The sequence below is a fragment of the Triplophysa dalaica genome, chromosome 5 (assembly GCF_015846415.1).
Source record: "Triplophysa dalaica isolate WHDGS20190420 chromosome 5, ASM1584641v1, whole genome shotgun sequence".
In the NCBI taxonomy this organism is placed as follows: domain Eukaryota; kingdom Metazoa; phylum Chordata; class Actinopteri; order Cypriniformes; family Nemacheilidae; genus Triplophysa; species Triplophysa dalaica.
In genome coordinates, this window is record NC_079546.1 from 2,214,217 (window position 1) to 2,228,552 (window position 14,336).

At 39.9% G+C, this 14,336-nt stretch overlaps 1 protein-coding gene across 4 annotated transcripts; it reads left to right on the plus strand.

Annotated features, from left to right (window-relative positions):
- The first annotated feature begins 3,599 nt into the window (after positions 1-3,599).
- Positions 3,600-13,524, plus strand: vegfab (vascular endothelial growth factor Ab). 4 transcript variants are annotated; one of them, XM_056747783.1, is made up of 8 exons: positions 3,601-4,341; positions 5,356-5,398; positions 5,653-5,849; positions 5,958-6,034; positions 6,934-6,966; positions 8,663-8,728; positions 11,517-11,663; positions 12,091-13,524. In XM_056747783.1, the coding sequence occupies exons 1-8, from the start codon at positions 4,174-4,176 to the stop codon at positions 12,110-12,112; spliced, it is 753 nt and encodes a 250-aa protein (XP_056603761.1). In that variant the 5' UTR covers positions 3,601-4,173; the 3' UTR covers positions 12,113-13,524. The 4 variants fall into 4 exon arrangements, 2 of the variants coding, with proteins under 2 accessions (XP_056603761.1, XP_056603762.1); XR_008906652.1 differs by lacking the exons at positions 8,663-8,728; positions 11,517-11,663; positions 12,091-13,524 and adding exons at positions 6,118-6,168; positions 6,653-6,770 and having other exon boundaries at positions 3,600-4,341; XM_056747784.1 differs by lacking the exon at positions 8,663-8,728 and having other exon boundaries at positions 3,607-4,341.
- Positions 13,525-14,336: the final 812 nt, after the last annotated feature.

Sequence of the window (14,336 nt, forward strand, 5' to 3'; positions counted from 1 at the left end):
GTATAAAAATGTCTGGTGGTCTTAATCTTTTTACTGTTTCTCTGTCTCTTCTTTCTTAAGGTCTGTCCTGTATTCAGTCAAATCAGTCCTTCTATTTTCAGTCCATGCTGTCTTTGGAAAGAGAAGAGTGGAAAAGCAACCGAAATAAAAGAGCTGATACAAAATGTGGATTCGGAATGTGCAGCAAGGTAACTTTTATGTTTAAATCAAAATCCATTATTTAGCTGTAAATCCATTATTACAGCTCTCCCTATATTGCAAAACCAGTTAGATGAACTCTACCCTTAATCTATCTTTTACAAAGGAAAATAATGATCTAAAGATTATTCAAGCAAACATTTACGCTCAATATGACACATAACCTCTATACGGCTATTAAACACCTCTGCAGACAGAATATATCAATATCAACACATAGACAGCACCATCTCCTCCACACTATCATGATACCTATTACTGTTTGTGTGTGTCACGATCATTACAGTATGTGTTTACACAGCCTATTGTTCCGATGGCCTCTCACTGCCTTGACACGTCCAGATCATTGAAATAAGAGAAACACATGCAGCGTCATTGACTAATCACAGTGTATAATCCACTAAAGATAAGGTTAATATAACGCCCTCTAGAATGACACAACACATGAGCAGGTTTCGTGATGAACGCTTGTTTATTTTCAGGTGTTTGATTTATCAGGAAAATAATCCAAGTTAAATCCAATTTAAGCTCTTTCGACTACATCTATGGCATGGTGTCATCTATCACAGTCTGTTTGTGGTAAATGTTTGTGGGCATAGCATACAACAGACACGTTTTTATCATCATTCAGTGAATCTGTCATTTGGTTACACGTTTGACAAAGTTGGCTTCGTTGAAGGTACTGTATAATTTCAGACAGAAATGGCCGTGTTCCCTTCTTTCCTCTCTGGATATTTGAGCTGTGCTCTTACTGGAAGCTTAGTGCTGGCATTTGATGGAGTCTAATCAGGGCTTGGCCATGAGCCCTTTCTCTCTTAAAACAAACCTGTGTGAGCGGCAATATACACACATGACTCAACCCCATACCTGTGTGTGAGATAGTGAAATCCAATAGGCTCTTCTCTTCGACGTCTAGAGTTTAAGGCACTGGTGCTGGTGACTTGGAGTCCACAGTTTCATAGACCAAAAAATAAGGACTTTGGGAACCAAAATACTATTTATTTCTCCATGGTCATATAGATTTTTAACAATAACGTATAAACCTTTTTAAACAGAATATTTAGCCAAAAGCTTGAAATACACTTTTTATTCTCAATTATAAACAATGAAGCAATGAAATAAAGAAAAGATCAATAGTCAGTCTATATTTACCATCATTTCATTTCAATTTAATTAGATTTTTTACATTTTTTGATTTGATGATAATAATATTCTTAATTGAACAAAGGAATCCGGTACAAAATCTTGTCATTTTTGTATTCTTGAATTGTATCTCTTCGTTATTGAGAATCATGGAGCTAGTTTGCATATTCACGTGTCTGCGTATACTTAATGAAGCTGAGGCGTAGAGTTACATTCAAGTTATTTTCACAGGAAAAAGGTGAAATATGGGATTTTCTTGGTCAAAGTTTAAGGGATAAAATTATTGATCACAGAGGGACTTTAAAATCCCTATGCATCTAAACCCAAGGCTTCTGCAAAGTTAGGTGGTGACTATTCTATTGAACAGATTAAAAATGGTATGGTGATATTTCTTGTGTTTTTTCATCGCTGTGTGGGTCTGTATTTGTGTACTAGAGCTTTCTGGAACAGCAGTAGGAGTGTGAACTTCATTAGGTTTGTCCTGTGTTTATTTCTGCTGAGTTTGCTGTATTAGCGAGGCGGCCGCGCGCTTCATAACTGTCTGTTGTTGTTTTTCAATTAAACTCTGACGCACAACACTAAGAAACAACAAACGTCTCTTCTCATTACATCTTACATCAGCACCTCTCATTTTAACTCGTTCTATTCAACGATTTCAAAATCTCTTGACTTGTTGAAGTAAATCTTCTCCCTCTTTACCTTATGCCAATAGGTTCCTCATCACTCAGACTAAACACTCTTTACTAAGGTGTGTGTTCATCTAAGTGTGTGTTGTTGAGAGAGCACTGGCGCCCTTGTGCCATGTTTCGTCAAGACGTGTGCTTATTTGTGAAGAATGCGTTTATTTCTGGTCTCGTTTTTATATATTACTCTTTAGTTTTTTTTATTATGTGTCTTACTTGCACATTTAGATGAGTGGGAAGCTTATACTTACCAAAGAAATGAATTCCTTGTGAGTGCAAACATACTTGGCAATAAAGCTCTGTGTGATTCTGAAACTGTAGGAGAGACAGATCCTCTAAACGTGCTAGACACGTAGTGTAAGGCAGATGGCGCCAATACAATCTACAGTAAATCTGAGAAGATCTTTCGCAAAATTCTATTTAGGATCATTTATATAAACATGGCATATTAGTGTTGTTAACAGCATGTCATTAAGTGAAAGGAATGAGTGTAATGAGCTCCCCAGACTTGTCTTTATTCACTGATGCCTACCACTAATGAAAATACACATACTAAAATGATATGTCAATTATAGATTCATATCTAATACAATAAAATGATAATTAATCTAATATATACGTGTCAGCTATCCCCTAAACTCTTTTTATATCTATTCACACCCCCCCTGAATACGTGACTATTGAAACAGTAATGTCGGCGTGTAAATCTATACTGTATACGGTAGTGTATATGTTATGAAAATGAATATCTCGGGTCAGCTGACCGGATCGGGCGCACATGAGCAGCGCACGCTGGCAGCCGGTCTTCTACGCTGGAGCGCGCGCGCACACACGGGAACACCTGTACGTGGCGATGGACACACACGCACTTGTGTGTGTTCACGCACGTTACCTAGCACTCTCTTTGCTTTGTGGATGACAGAGAAGCACCAAAAAAGGCGCTACAGCCCCGGTGCCGTCATGTGACGCGCATGATATTCAGATTCTGGTTACGCACAGACTATAGACCGCTACGTTTCTGCACGTACAACGCATCATTATTAATTAGAAACCACATCATAAAGATTATTAAAGATACTATATTAGACTGTTTATAGAGATGTAAGTAAAATGAATAGAACACATTTAATTGTTTCTTTTTTATTTAAGCAAATTGGATCATCAGGTTTCTCCCTTAGATGGGTCATATAAAAGTGTATAACCGGATTGATTAGATATGTAAATTATTTAAACTTACATTGTTTAAATAAATAAGCATTTCCACTGGCGGTGTCTTACTTTCGGACATGTATATATAAAAATAAGCATACAAATATCAAATAATAAAGTAGTGTTGGCTAATGTGACAAATTTGACAAACCAAAAAAAGCTATTTGATTGTTTTTTTCAAATTAATCGTTTTTCTGTTTATGTTTGCACACAGAAACCAATACAAGAGAGATCAATAAGTCGAGGTTTGCCTATTGAACTTAACGGAGACACTCGAAGTCCGATCCGTCCGTATAGAATTCTCTGGCCCCGCCCACCACGGTTACGCGTCCAATCGCACGGACTTCACTCGCAGCTCTGACCGACGCCGCGCGTTAAAACCGTGGAACGAAGGCGTCCCCCACCATTCATAACAGCGGTGCGTTAAAAGGCAAGATCTTGAGAACCGAGTCGCCAAATCCAACAGGAAGCGGAATTAAAGCGCACTTTATTCACCGGACTGGACGTGCGCTTGGATAACGCATTCTCTCTCGCGCTTTCTCTCCTGTTTCTTTGTGTTGCGATCGGTATCACTGTACGTCCCAGCAATACAGTACAGTGGCAAGGCTCAGAAAGTTGCACCAGAGAGTGATCTTTCTGCTCTTTCCCAATGAACCCAACGCACTTGGAGACGGGTGGCAAGCCAAGCATGGGATTACTTTTGTGATGTGGATTGTAACAACCTTGGGGGAGAAAATTGCCTTCCTTCTCAACAATGTGAGAGGACCTGCGTCCTGGATTCTCATTTTTCTGGATATCCTGAAAATAATCGGCAACAGTTGAGAGACGCTTTTGCTTGGGTTTGCTTTCTCGGGTGTCTCGCCCGCATGTGTGTTGTGGGACCAACATGGGATTCTTGTTGCCCCTATAACTCGGACGCCGTTTGAAGAAGGTTCCACTCATGTCTAACTTGCTTTCAGAGACCTTTACCAATGCGTTTGCTAAAGTGCGCCTATCGTCCGATAGGATTTTAAAAAGATTTTTTCGTCTTATAAATTCAATCATGAACTTTGCTGTCCGCGTGCTCCAGTTATTTATTGTGACGCTTCTGTATTTTTCAGCTGTTAAGGTAAGTTTTATATCTCTATATTTAGAGAAAGAGAGCGATAGAAGGGGCCATGTTGGGTGATTTTTAAATAAGGTTATTTGGCATGTCCCTGCGCCACTATATTGGACGTCCTTGTCTTTCCCCTTGCGAGGTCATTGACCATGTTTTGGCCAAGCTATCCAAAACGACCCGAACGAGCAAATGTGACCACAGCACATTGGACCATTTTAAAGCTATAGACGGGCACAGATGGGGGGAAACACACAAACAGCTTAAGTCCATTCAAGTATTTGGAAGTTTGTTGTTGATTTTAGTGAAGGCCCCATCATGGCCAGCTTGGTGATATTATGGCGCTTTAAAGGCGCAGCAGCAGTTTTGCGCGCACGGGCACCAGCGTATCAGATCTCTGTAAATCAGACATTTATTTCACAGAAATGATCAAATATGCCTATTGTAAGATCTAAAGTAGAATGGCCCTGTCCTCCAAACCCAAAAGCAGACTAAAAGTATGCTATCAGTGTAAAAAATGAAACGATCATTGAGTTACAAGGTTTCTATGGAGCTTTGCGTCATATGTCGTGAATAATCAAGTTCATGACAATGACATTAATGGAGTAACTAAACATTCTTTAGTAAATAGCCAAAGGCTCTCCGCGGAGCCTATTAGCGAGCTTCGAACCGTGACAACGCATCTTTTTTAGGGACTAAATACCCAAAGTTTTGCCCCTGGACGTAGAGACCAAGCGGACTGTGAGGGTTCAGACATAACGCCTAAGCGAAAATATTACGCAAAACGCAATGTTTAACCACAAACACAGAATGATTCATTGTGATGGTTAACCTTGTCTGCATCCACTTTTATACTGAACCTTGGATTTGAAATGAAATCAGGTAATTTGTTGCATCATCTTGAACCTGGCTGCGTGCTTCATAACTAGTCAAACCCGTTAGGGCTCATTTGATTGAACTGAATGTTTGACGAATAGCGTTTTAACATATGAATACCTGATTGAAATGTCGTGTCTTGTTCCACAGAGTGCCTATATACCCAAGGAGGGAGGCAGAAGCACGTATGACGGTGAGTTTGGGTTATCCCGACGTTTGACACATGGCGCCTGCATTTCCGGAACACAGCGCCTTCTGGCGGATGGTCGCGGAACGGCGGTCTTGTGCCTTTTCTTTATAATGCACATTAGATTATTTACTTCATGTGTTAGTTTTAAAATCATAACGTCGTACACTGAAATGGCTCCAATATTAACCAAGGAGACATAATTATAAGCAAACGGTGCCACTTTCATTTGAAACGCTTACCAGTTGTTTTATTTGCAGTGGTGCCATTTATGGAGGTGTACAACAGGTCGCTCTGCCGTCCTCGAGAAGTGCTGGTGGAAATTCAGCAGGAATATCCCGATGACATCGAGCATATCTTTATCCCGTCCTGCGTGGTCCTGACCCGCTGCGCTGGGTGCTGCAATGATGAGATGATGGAGTGCACCCCCACCGTCACCTACAACATTACCCTCGAGGTCGGAGAGCCCTCCAACTCTAAACTTCCTTTCCGTCACAATATATATGCGGATCTGTTTAATTTCTAGGTATTGTTTGCTGTTTTAATTTTGTGCATTTCTCTGCAGATCAAAAGGGTCAGGCCACTCCACCATCAGGGCGACTATTTAATGAGTTTTGCAGAACATAGTGAATGCCAGTGTCGGTAAGAATCCTCGCTATTATAAGCACGCACGCACATGTTTACATGTGGCCTGTATCTCAAAGCCGATTTCGTTTTTTACCCAGGGAAGTTCACGTTTAGTTTGAGCATACTCTTCAGTTTTCTGGCCCGAGAAGGTGGGTTGGTTGGGAACGGGTTTCGTCTGCATGGTAATTTAGGCTACACAGCTTACCTGCTCCGGAGCAGCGTTTATTCTGGGTTAGAGATCGCAAACCAAAACTGGACCAATCAGCTCTGAGAAAAGTTACATATATCGGACGCAGTGAAGCCACTCCCCATGATTCTCTGACACCAAATTTCAAAAAGTTGATAAAACTTTTGCTGTTAAGTGTTTATATGTATTTCATATTTACATTGATTGATTCTAATTCAAAACACATTCACATTGTATAAAAACAAACAAACACATCACCTTTAGATTTTTTTTGTTAACCTATATCAAATATTTAAATTCAGTTGATTCTGCATCGATATAGTCAGTAGCTGCCTTCTCAAACTTTCAGCGCTGCACTGTTTATTCCTCTCTTGAAAATGTGTTTTAATTCATGACATTTTTTTCATAATGATAGGCTAATCCAACACTTTCCGTGTGATTGGCAGGTTTGGCTGCACGTGTCACACTTTCAGGTGCACGCGCCTCACAAACTCTGGATCAAACCCGAGTTGACAGAGCGTTTATACCAAGCGTTGTGCTTCAGCTGAACCTGATCTAAACCAGGTCGGGTTTGTCTGGTTTTGTCAACTCATGACTTACTCTCAACTCAGTGTTAGTTCACCTCGCTTCGTGATTCAGGCCACTGGTGTGTTTGTGTGTGTTGTTTACATCCAACCAAAGAAGTTTAGTGAGGTAATGTCCCGCTCTATTTGTGTTTTTTTTACAGGCCGAAAAGAGATGTTCCGGAGAAAAGAGAAAAGTGAGTGCCATCACTTTAGTGAGTGTGTTTTTTTGTGTGTGTGCATGCATGCCTTCGCTCTCGCTTTGTTTTCACCCATTCTTCTCATTCATTCATTTCTTCTCTCCTAATCTTTCTATCTTTATCTCAGTGGCTCTTATCTCCGGGTGTATTCCTTCCTGTTTCTCTGTTCCTTTCATCTGTTTTTTATGTTGCAAAAAGGCAGAACATCTGATGGTGAGAGAACAGTAGAGCTCCTAAACCGCTGAATCAAACGCAAATCATGTTTTGCAAATGTCACTGTAGGGTTTAGTGACACAGCTGTCGAAGTTAATGATGAATTTGTTGGCTATGTAAAAACCAGGCTAAACCTTGTAATTTTTTTTTCAAAGCAGACTAAATGTTCAACATTTGTGACAAATCTGTTCCAGCCCAGTCGTAAAGGTTGCTCTTATAAACCCGGTTGTCCACAGGTGTCTAGAAGATGATTCGATATTGTCTCCGACCCCTAAAGCGTTATTCGATGGGCTTCTGTATGATCTCGTCGTGTCATTGCACGTCGCCTTCCGAGGCGTAAATTCAGTTGCCCCTCGGGCACGTAAGTGCAGGTGTGCGACTCGCCCGCTAGTTCAATGCCCTCGTCCCGCATTCATCCTCCTTTTATGATCTGAGGGTCATCGAGGTGAGGGAGGGATCTGTCATCTCTGACGAGTCTGGCGATAACGCCGTTTCTTCCTTTGTTCATGAACTCGTTTACACTCCTCAGAGATACCGCAGCGGTCAGTCAACCCCATCTTCACCCCGGACCGAATGTTTCATTGTCAACTGAAGCTGACGTTGCCGAGATCTTTTGTCTTGACGCAGTGTTGCGGTTCAGAGGTTATCTCCAGGGGCTTTAAAAGTTCACATGCGTCCTGATTCTGGTAAACAAGCGTCCCTTTGACACAGAAGCTTGTTCAGGCGGTTAACAAACCCGAGATTATAACACAATGTAAGATGACCTCTGAAATGAGAGAATGCCATTGGAGATAACAACTTTATGGTCCTGACGTTCGGTTTAAAGAACTTGGACTTCATGAGAGTTGTTAGGAGATCATTTCAATTTTGTCGTATTACATCGGTCAATGAAAAACACATGTTGCTTGAACATTTACGCACAAAGAAGTCCGGCACATGCTTTATCAGTGAGATTGCATGATTAAAGGGAAAGTTCACATTCCTGTTTTCAAGTTGCTTGACGTGCCAGGGTGTTTTATAACTCTTATTTTAAAGCGCTTTTATAGATACTGTATGTGTTGTGAACATTAGTCACCGCTTATATACTCGCCAGTTTGGATCAGTTTTATTTATTTATTTGTTTTATCTGGTAACGTACAAAGCCAAGAGTTCTTCTCATATTTGTAAACCTTTTGAAGGTTTAATGTCTCGTTTATCTATCCATAATTCCCAGCGAGAGAAATTCCGGAACACCGGCGAGTTTTTCCCCGTCATCTTTATGTCTCCCATTCTTGTTTGGCGTCCTCTAGGTTTCGATGTTGTGTCAGGCGCTTATAGAACAATAAGAAGAGACAGATGTTTTTTAGTGGGACATGTGTATTTGGCATTTCCATCTGGATCATTTTATTGCAATCTGACTGTGTGCTTGATCTGTTGCAACACCTGGGATTCAGCTCTTGTTTGTCGATGTTCTTCTTTGTTTGTCATGTTCCCTTTCCAGAAAACCCCGGAAGGGCAAAGGCCAAAAGCGAAAGGGAAAGAAAAACCGCGAAAAACCGCAGGATTTGTACGTCACCTCTGCGTTCGCCTCCTCTCACCTGCACCTGAGTGTGGCACTCTTGGTCGTGAAATTAATTTGGGAGGAGATTTTGTGCCTCCTTTAATCATGTCCCACGTCCTTAATTGACATTCATCCATAAGCTCCTCCCACATTTAATTCAAACTGTTCTTCCCACAAAACCGCATTTTCGGAGTCACTAAAGCCTAAAGAACATGCTAAATCCATTAACACAATCTAATTATTAAGGGCGATTTTTCATACCCCATAGAGCGCAACGGTCTCACTTTTTCATCCACCCAGTTTTCTTTTATGAACATAAAACCAGGAACATCATTTGGCATTTTTTCTACATTTCTTTATGAAGAACCCTACTGTTGCGCTCCATCGGTTGTGCCTCAATAAATCAAGCTCTCTGATTGGACGAGAGGTATCCGACGTGCACGCTCACCCCATCCGCCAGCATGGCTTTCAGTCAATGATTACTAATCTATCACAATATTTGTGTTGGAATCACTGCAGTTGTTTCCTGTTTTAACTGTTTTTCTTGAATGGTTTTGTTTTCTTGTGTGATAGGACTTACCGACATCCTCGCACTGTCCTTCCTCCTGTCACATGAGAAGGATTGTGCGAGATGTTTTCTTGTGGCTGTGAGTTTGTTCATGTCCCGCTGCGTGAGCTCGGCCTCACAGTGTTACGAAAGTCAAACAGTCTGTTTGCTTTGGTGAATCTCCCAAGAATTGAGAAATGTTTGAATGAGAATGCAAGAGCAATTGAACGAGTATGTCATTTCTGAGGGCAGAGTGTTTTTTCTTTCATTCCGGGTTTGGATGCTCAAGCGAAAAATTTGATTTATAGGGATGGTTCACCCTGAAATAAAAATTCCTCCTGTCAAGCTGTTTGCTTTGGTGATTCTCTTGAGAATTGAGAAATGTTTATTTTTTCCTTTTTAAACTGATGCAATAACCGACATTTATTTTTAACAGTTGTCACTTTTACAGTTTTTCAAGCTTAGAAATATGTTCAGAGTAAGCCAGCTGCACGAACTTATCTTAAAGTTTCAGCGTGAGAAATATTTCAATGAGAATGAAAGAGAAATGGAATTAGTTTACAATTTGTGATTTCAGAATTATTTATTTACGGTACAATTTACCTCATTGTCATTATTTTTGGAGCTTGACTTTTCCTTCTCCTTTCTCTTTTCTTTAAATGTTAATGTAAATTAGGCTGAGCAAACGAGTTTTTTGTTTTTGGTGAACGATTTCTTTTGTCTTTTTATTTTTAATTGAAACTATTTATGTGATTCAAGGAAGAGATATCGAAATACACTTTTGGCTTTAAAACTTTTACAAAACGCAATGTAGCTGTCAAATACAAAATTTAGCAGTATTCATTTTGCATTGTTAAAACCCGAAATAGCAAACAGTGCTGTGCAAAAGTCTTAGTCTTCATTAGATTTGTTGTTTTAGCAGGTTTTTGCTTATTTTTCAGTGTCTTTATTAATATACAAAGAGAAAATACATAAATATGAACTGTTTAGCCATAAATCAAATTTTTGACGCTTGTCCCTTGGTCTTGAAAATATCTAACAAATAAAAGTATAAGTTAGCTTTGACAAAACAGTATTTAAACATTTAAAGTTTTTTTTTCCATTTCCCACAAAACAATGAACTTGTATATCAAAGGTTTCATGAGGACAGAAATATTATAAAAGCTGTTTTTGTAAAAAAGAAATTTTTTTGTACTACTTCTCATATAAAGATTGAGAAATTATTATATGGTCTTTAAAGCATTGCTTAAACACCATTTCTGAAATCCAACGGTGGCCTTATGGACTATCGTGAGACTTATCGTGACTAAGCAAAGGGCACCAATGTGAGTGTGCACACCTCAAAATAATTTGACGCCTCAGGCTTGTTTTTTGGTTTGACTCGCCGTGTTAAAAAAATGGCAAACCTATAAGATCGGCGCTTTTGTTCACCTGCCAGGAGCTGCTGACGTTACAGTAAAACACGAGTTGGTGGCCCTTAAGCAAGATTAATTCTTCTTCTGTGTGACAAGCGATTGTAGGAAGCTTTATCAAACGGCACCTTTTATACCCTGGCATTTCTGTTTTTCATTTAACGCCATCTATGTCAGGGAGTGAATTTGCAAGTTCACTTGGCTCATCGCCAGTGAAAATCGTTTGGGTCTCAAAAAACGCTGGCGATAAGCACGTGCATTATCGTTGCGGTGTGGACAGGCCTTTAGACTATTGCACAGTTCTGTACATCCATTTTTTGTTTGTGTCCGAGGTTTAGGTGTGAACGGACCTTCAGGTCAGGCATGAGATATTATATGGGTTGAAATCAAGTCTGTTGACACAAACCTCTGTGAACTTTCATGATTTTTTGTACTCTCCGGATGTTTTGATGACCCAACAATGCAAGAGACAATAAACAGCCACACGGATTCTCCTGCTCTGTGCTCTCTATGACTTTTATTCCAGTTTGCTTCTCTTGAGTTCGAGAGAAAGTGATAGGCTACATGAATGTTTGCTTGTGTTTTCTCGCATCATTTGAGCTTGCAGCTGCATGGCCCGCTTAAGTTCAGCCCTTCTACGAACGGACCCTCAGAACGGGGCTATCACGGGACCACAACAGGGTGGATAAACGAGCCGCTTGCCAAGTGCCTGTGTTGGCATCGTGGAAGTGTGTGTGTGTGGGTGAAATGTTTCGTGTTTAATGTCATTGTAATGGTTATGTTTTAGCAGTAATCTCCCCCATCGCCTCCCTTCTCTCGCTCTCTCTCTCCTCAGTACTCAGTGTGAGCCATGCTGTAGCACATGCTCGGAAAGGAGGAGAAGGATGTTTGTTCAAGACCCAGAGACGTGTCTGTGCACCTGTAAAAACTCTGAAGTCTACTGCAGGTCTCGAAATCTGGAACTCAACGAAAGAAGTTGCAAGTGTGTGTTTGTGGATTTGTTTGCCTTCAATGTTTTTATATAATGGATAAGGTCAGCTGGTTTATTTTAGTATCATAAAATTAGTATGTTATCATAAAATAAACCCAAACAGGGTGTCTATTTTGCGATAACCTTCAGCCGACTGTACGCTATGGTCACATGAGTGATTCTGACTGCTCAAGTGTAATTTTCTAAGATATTTTTGACACACTGATATTCATTGCCTCTTACAAGATACAAACTTGGCCTGAAATGTCTAAAACTCTTAAAGAGATTTTTTTAAGGAATATAACGTGTGCGCATGTTTCATATTGATTACCTCGGACAAACAGTCGAGAAATTATAAATATAAATATTTTCACTTGCCTCCGAGTCAGATTTCGTGTACAGGGGCCTTCTCACAAATATTTTCTCTCTTTCTCCTCAGATGTGACAAACCGAGGAGGTGAACCGTGCGGAGGTCGGACTTTGGCACGAAGAAATATTTCACCAACAACTCACGGCACTTTCAATTTTCAGCATCCCCCTTTTTTTGAGCCATCGCAGTGAGAACATATTGCAGGGAAAGGGGGTCAATGAAATGTTCTGTCTGTATATTTTTACCATAAGCGTGTGTAATAGGCCGCCTGAGAGACTCAAAGCGCAGGATTTGATTTGCTGCTAAAAGGTGTCTAGAAATGACCTGCAAAAACATTTATTGTTGGCGGCTGGCGTGCACCAACCCGTAAAACAAAAGCATTTGACGGAACGCATCACTGGATTTGGGGTTACTGTTCGTGAACTTACACGTAAACTAATGAATAATTGTGTGGAAGATTGCAACACATGAGCGAGTGTCCTTCCTGTTTGTTTGAGAACAGCGAGAACAATATTCACTTTTTTAGAGATGGACGCTAAGACTGCAAGAGAGACTGAAGTGACTCTGGCATTGGAATGTCACATGGAAACCTGCGACTGTGGTAAACGTTTGCACGAGACTCTGACCTTGAACAGACGAACCTAAGAAGATTTTGGTCACATTCACACTTTAAAGGGATATTCATTCTTCGATACGTTTGGAAACCACTTCGTGCAGATTCATGCAATCACACTACTAGGGATCTGAGGGGATGAGTGTTTTTGTTCTTCTAAAAGTTTAGTAATTTATGATTTGTTTTTCTCAGTATTCTTTCTTTGTATTTAATTTGACCTATTTATGTCCAGTGTTGAAAAGGGTCTTCTCGCCCGCTTTCCGTCTGCAAATCTTTTCGTGCTGTTTCAATATTAGTAGAACAGAGAAACATTCCTAGAAACTGAAGAGCAAGTTCCTCTACCAACTGCCTTGAATTTGCCAACGTGCTGCAAAAGTGTGTGTGTGTGCGTGCCATCCAGCCTAGACATTTGTGTAAATGTGATCTTTGTTTGGGCAAGTGCGACATAAGCAACTTATATTAATATAACAGCCAAATGTACATACAGACCGATCCCATGCCATCTTTTACTATAATAAGATCTAACAGTATGCCCAGCAGTCTGATGTGCAGATTTACATTTTAAACATTATTTATTTACTCCCTGTAAATATGTTTAATATTAACAACATTTCTTGTGTCTATGTAATGTAGTAAAACATATTTATTTTCAAATTATATTGCCCTTTTTCTATAAAACCTTGTTTGAATTATCCTTTTGATGTGTAGATACGATTAGGTGACGACAACTTTTGCAAAAAGCTATGAGTATATTTTTGTAGGTGCCAACGGCAGAGGTATTTATTATTCACAACATAATGTTTAGATCGCTGTGTAAAAATGTTAACGTTATCAGTAAGCTATTTATAATGGATTTTGTATTATATGATAAATCGGACAATAATCTTTGAGTAACGTGGTTGTATCAGCATTTATTGTACAGCATTTTATGGGCTTTGTCCAGTTTGTCAACATTCTGATGAATGTTTCTGGGCTGAACGTCAGGACATTTCAATGGCACTGTTCAATGTCACTGAATCAGAGTTCATACTGAGCTGCAGGGGTTCCGCAAGTACCCGTCCTGGGACTTCGACTGTTTGCTTTTATTGTCCGCTTAAGTTTCAGCCTCCAAGCTATATTCAATGGAAAATCACCACTGTATTTTAATGAGTGCTATAGCCTGAGAAATGCCTGACGCCTATTAAAATTCATTCCATAGTGACAGGAACCAAATTGTGTTTCTGGAATAATACCTAAATCTCATGAAACTTGCTGAAAGAGTTACACGTTTTCTTAGACAATTTGCTTAGACTTTATGTGTCCATATCATAAATGCCAAATCGAATGAGTGCTAAGACTAAAAGCAATGTAATACGGTTTGTATTTGTTGCTTTGGATGTGCAATATTGCCAACAATTTGATTGGTTGCACCATTACAGATTCCATTTCAAAATATTTTTACTTTGTCCTCAACTTCAGCCTTGGACAACATTATTTGAATGTTTTGGTTTAAAACATGCAAGTCTTCAACCAGCTATGACCATTCCAGAGGTTTCCCACCTCTTAACCCCCTACTGACAGGTCCATGTGATCCGGAAGCCGTCAGTCGATCGTATTTAAGGAGATTTAAGTTGTTTGTGGAACTTTGCAGTGATTGTTTTGAAACAGCTGAGTTTAGTCTGAGCGACGCGCCACTTGCTTTAGATTAACCTCTATATTTAAC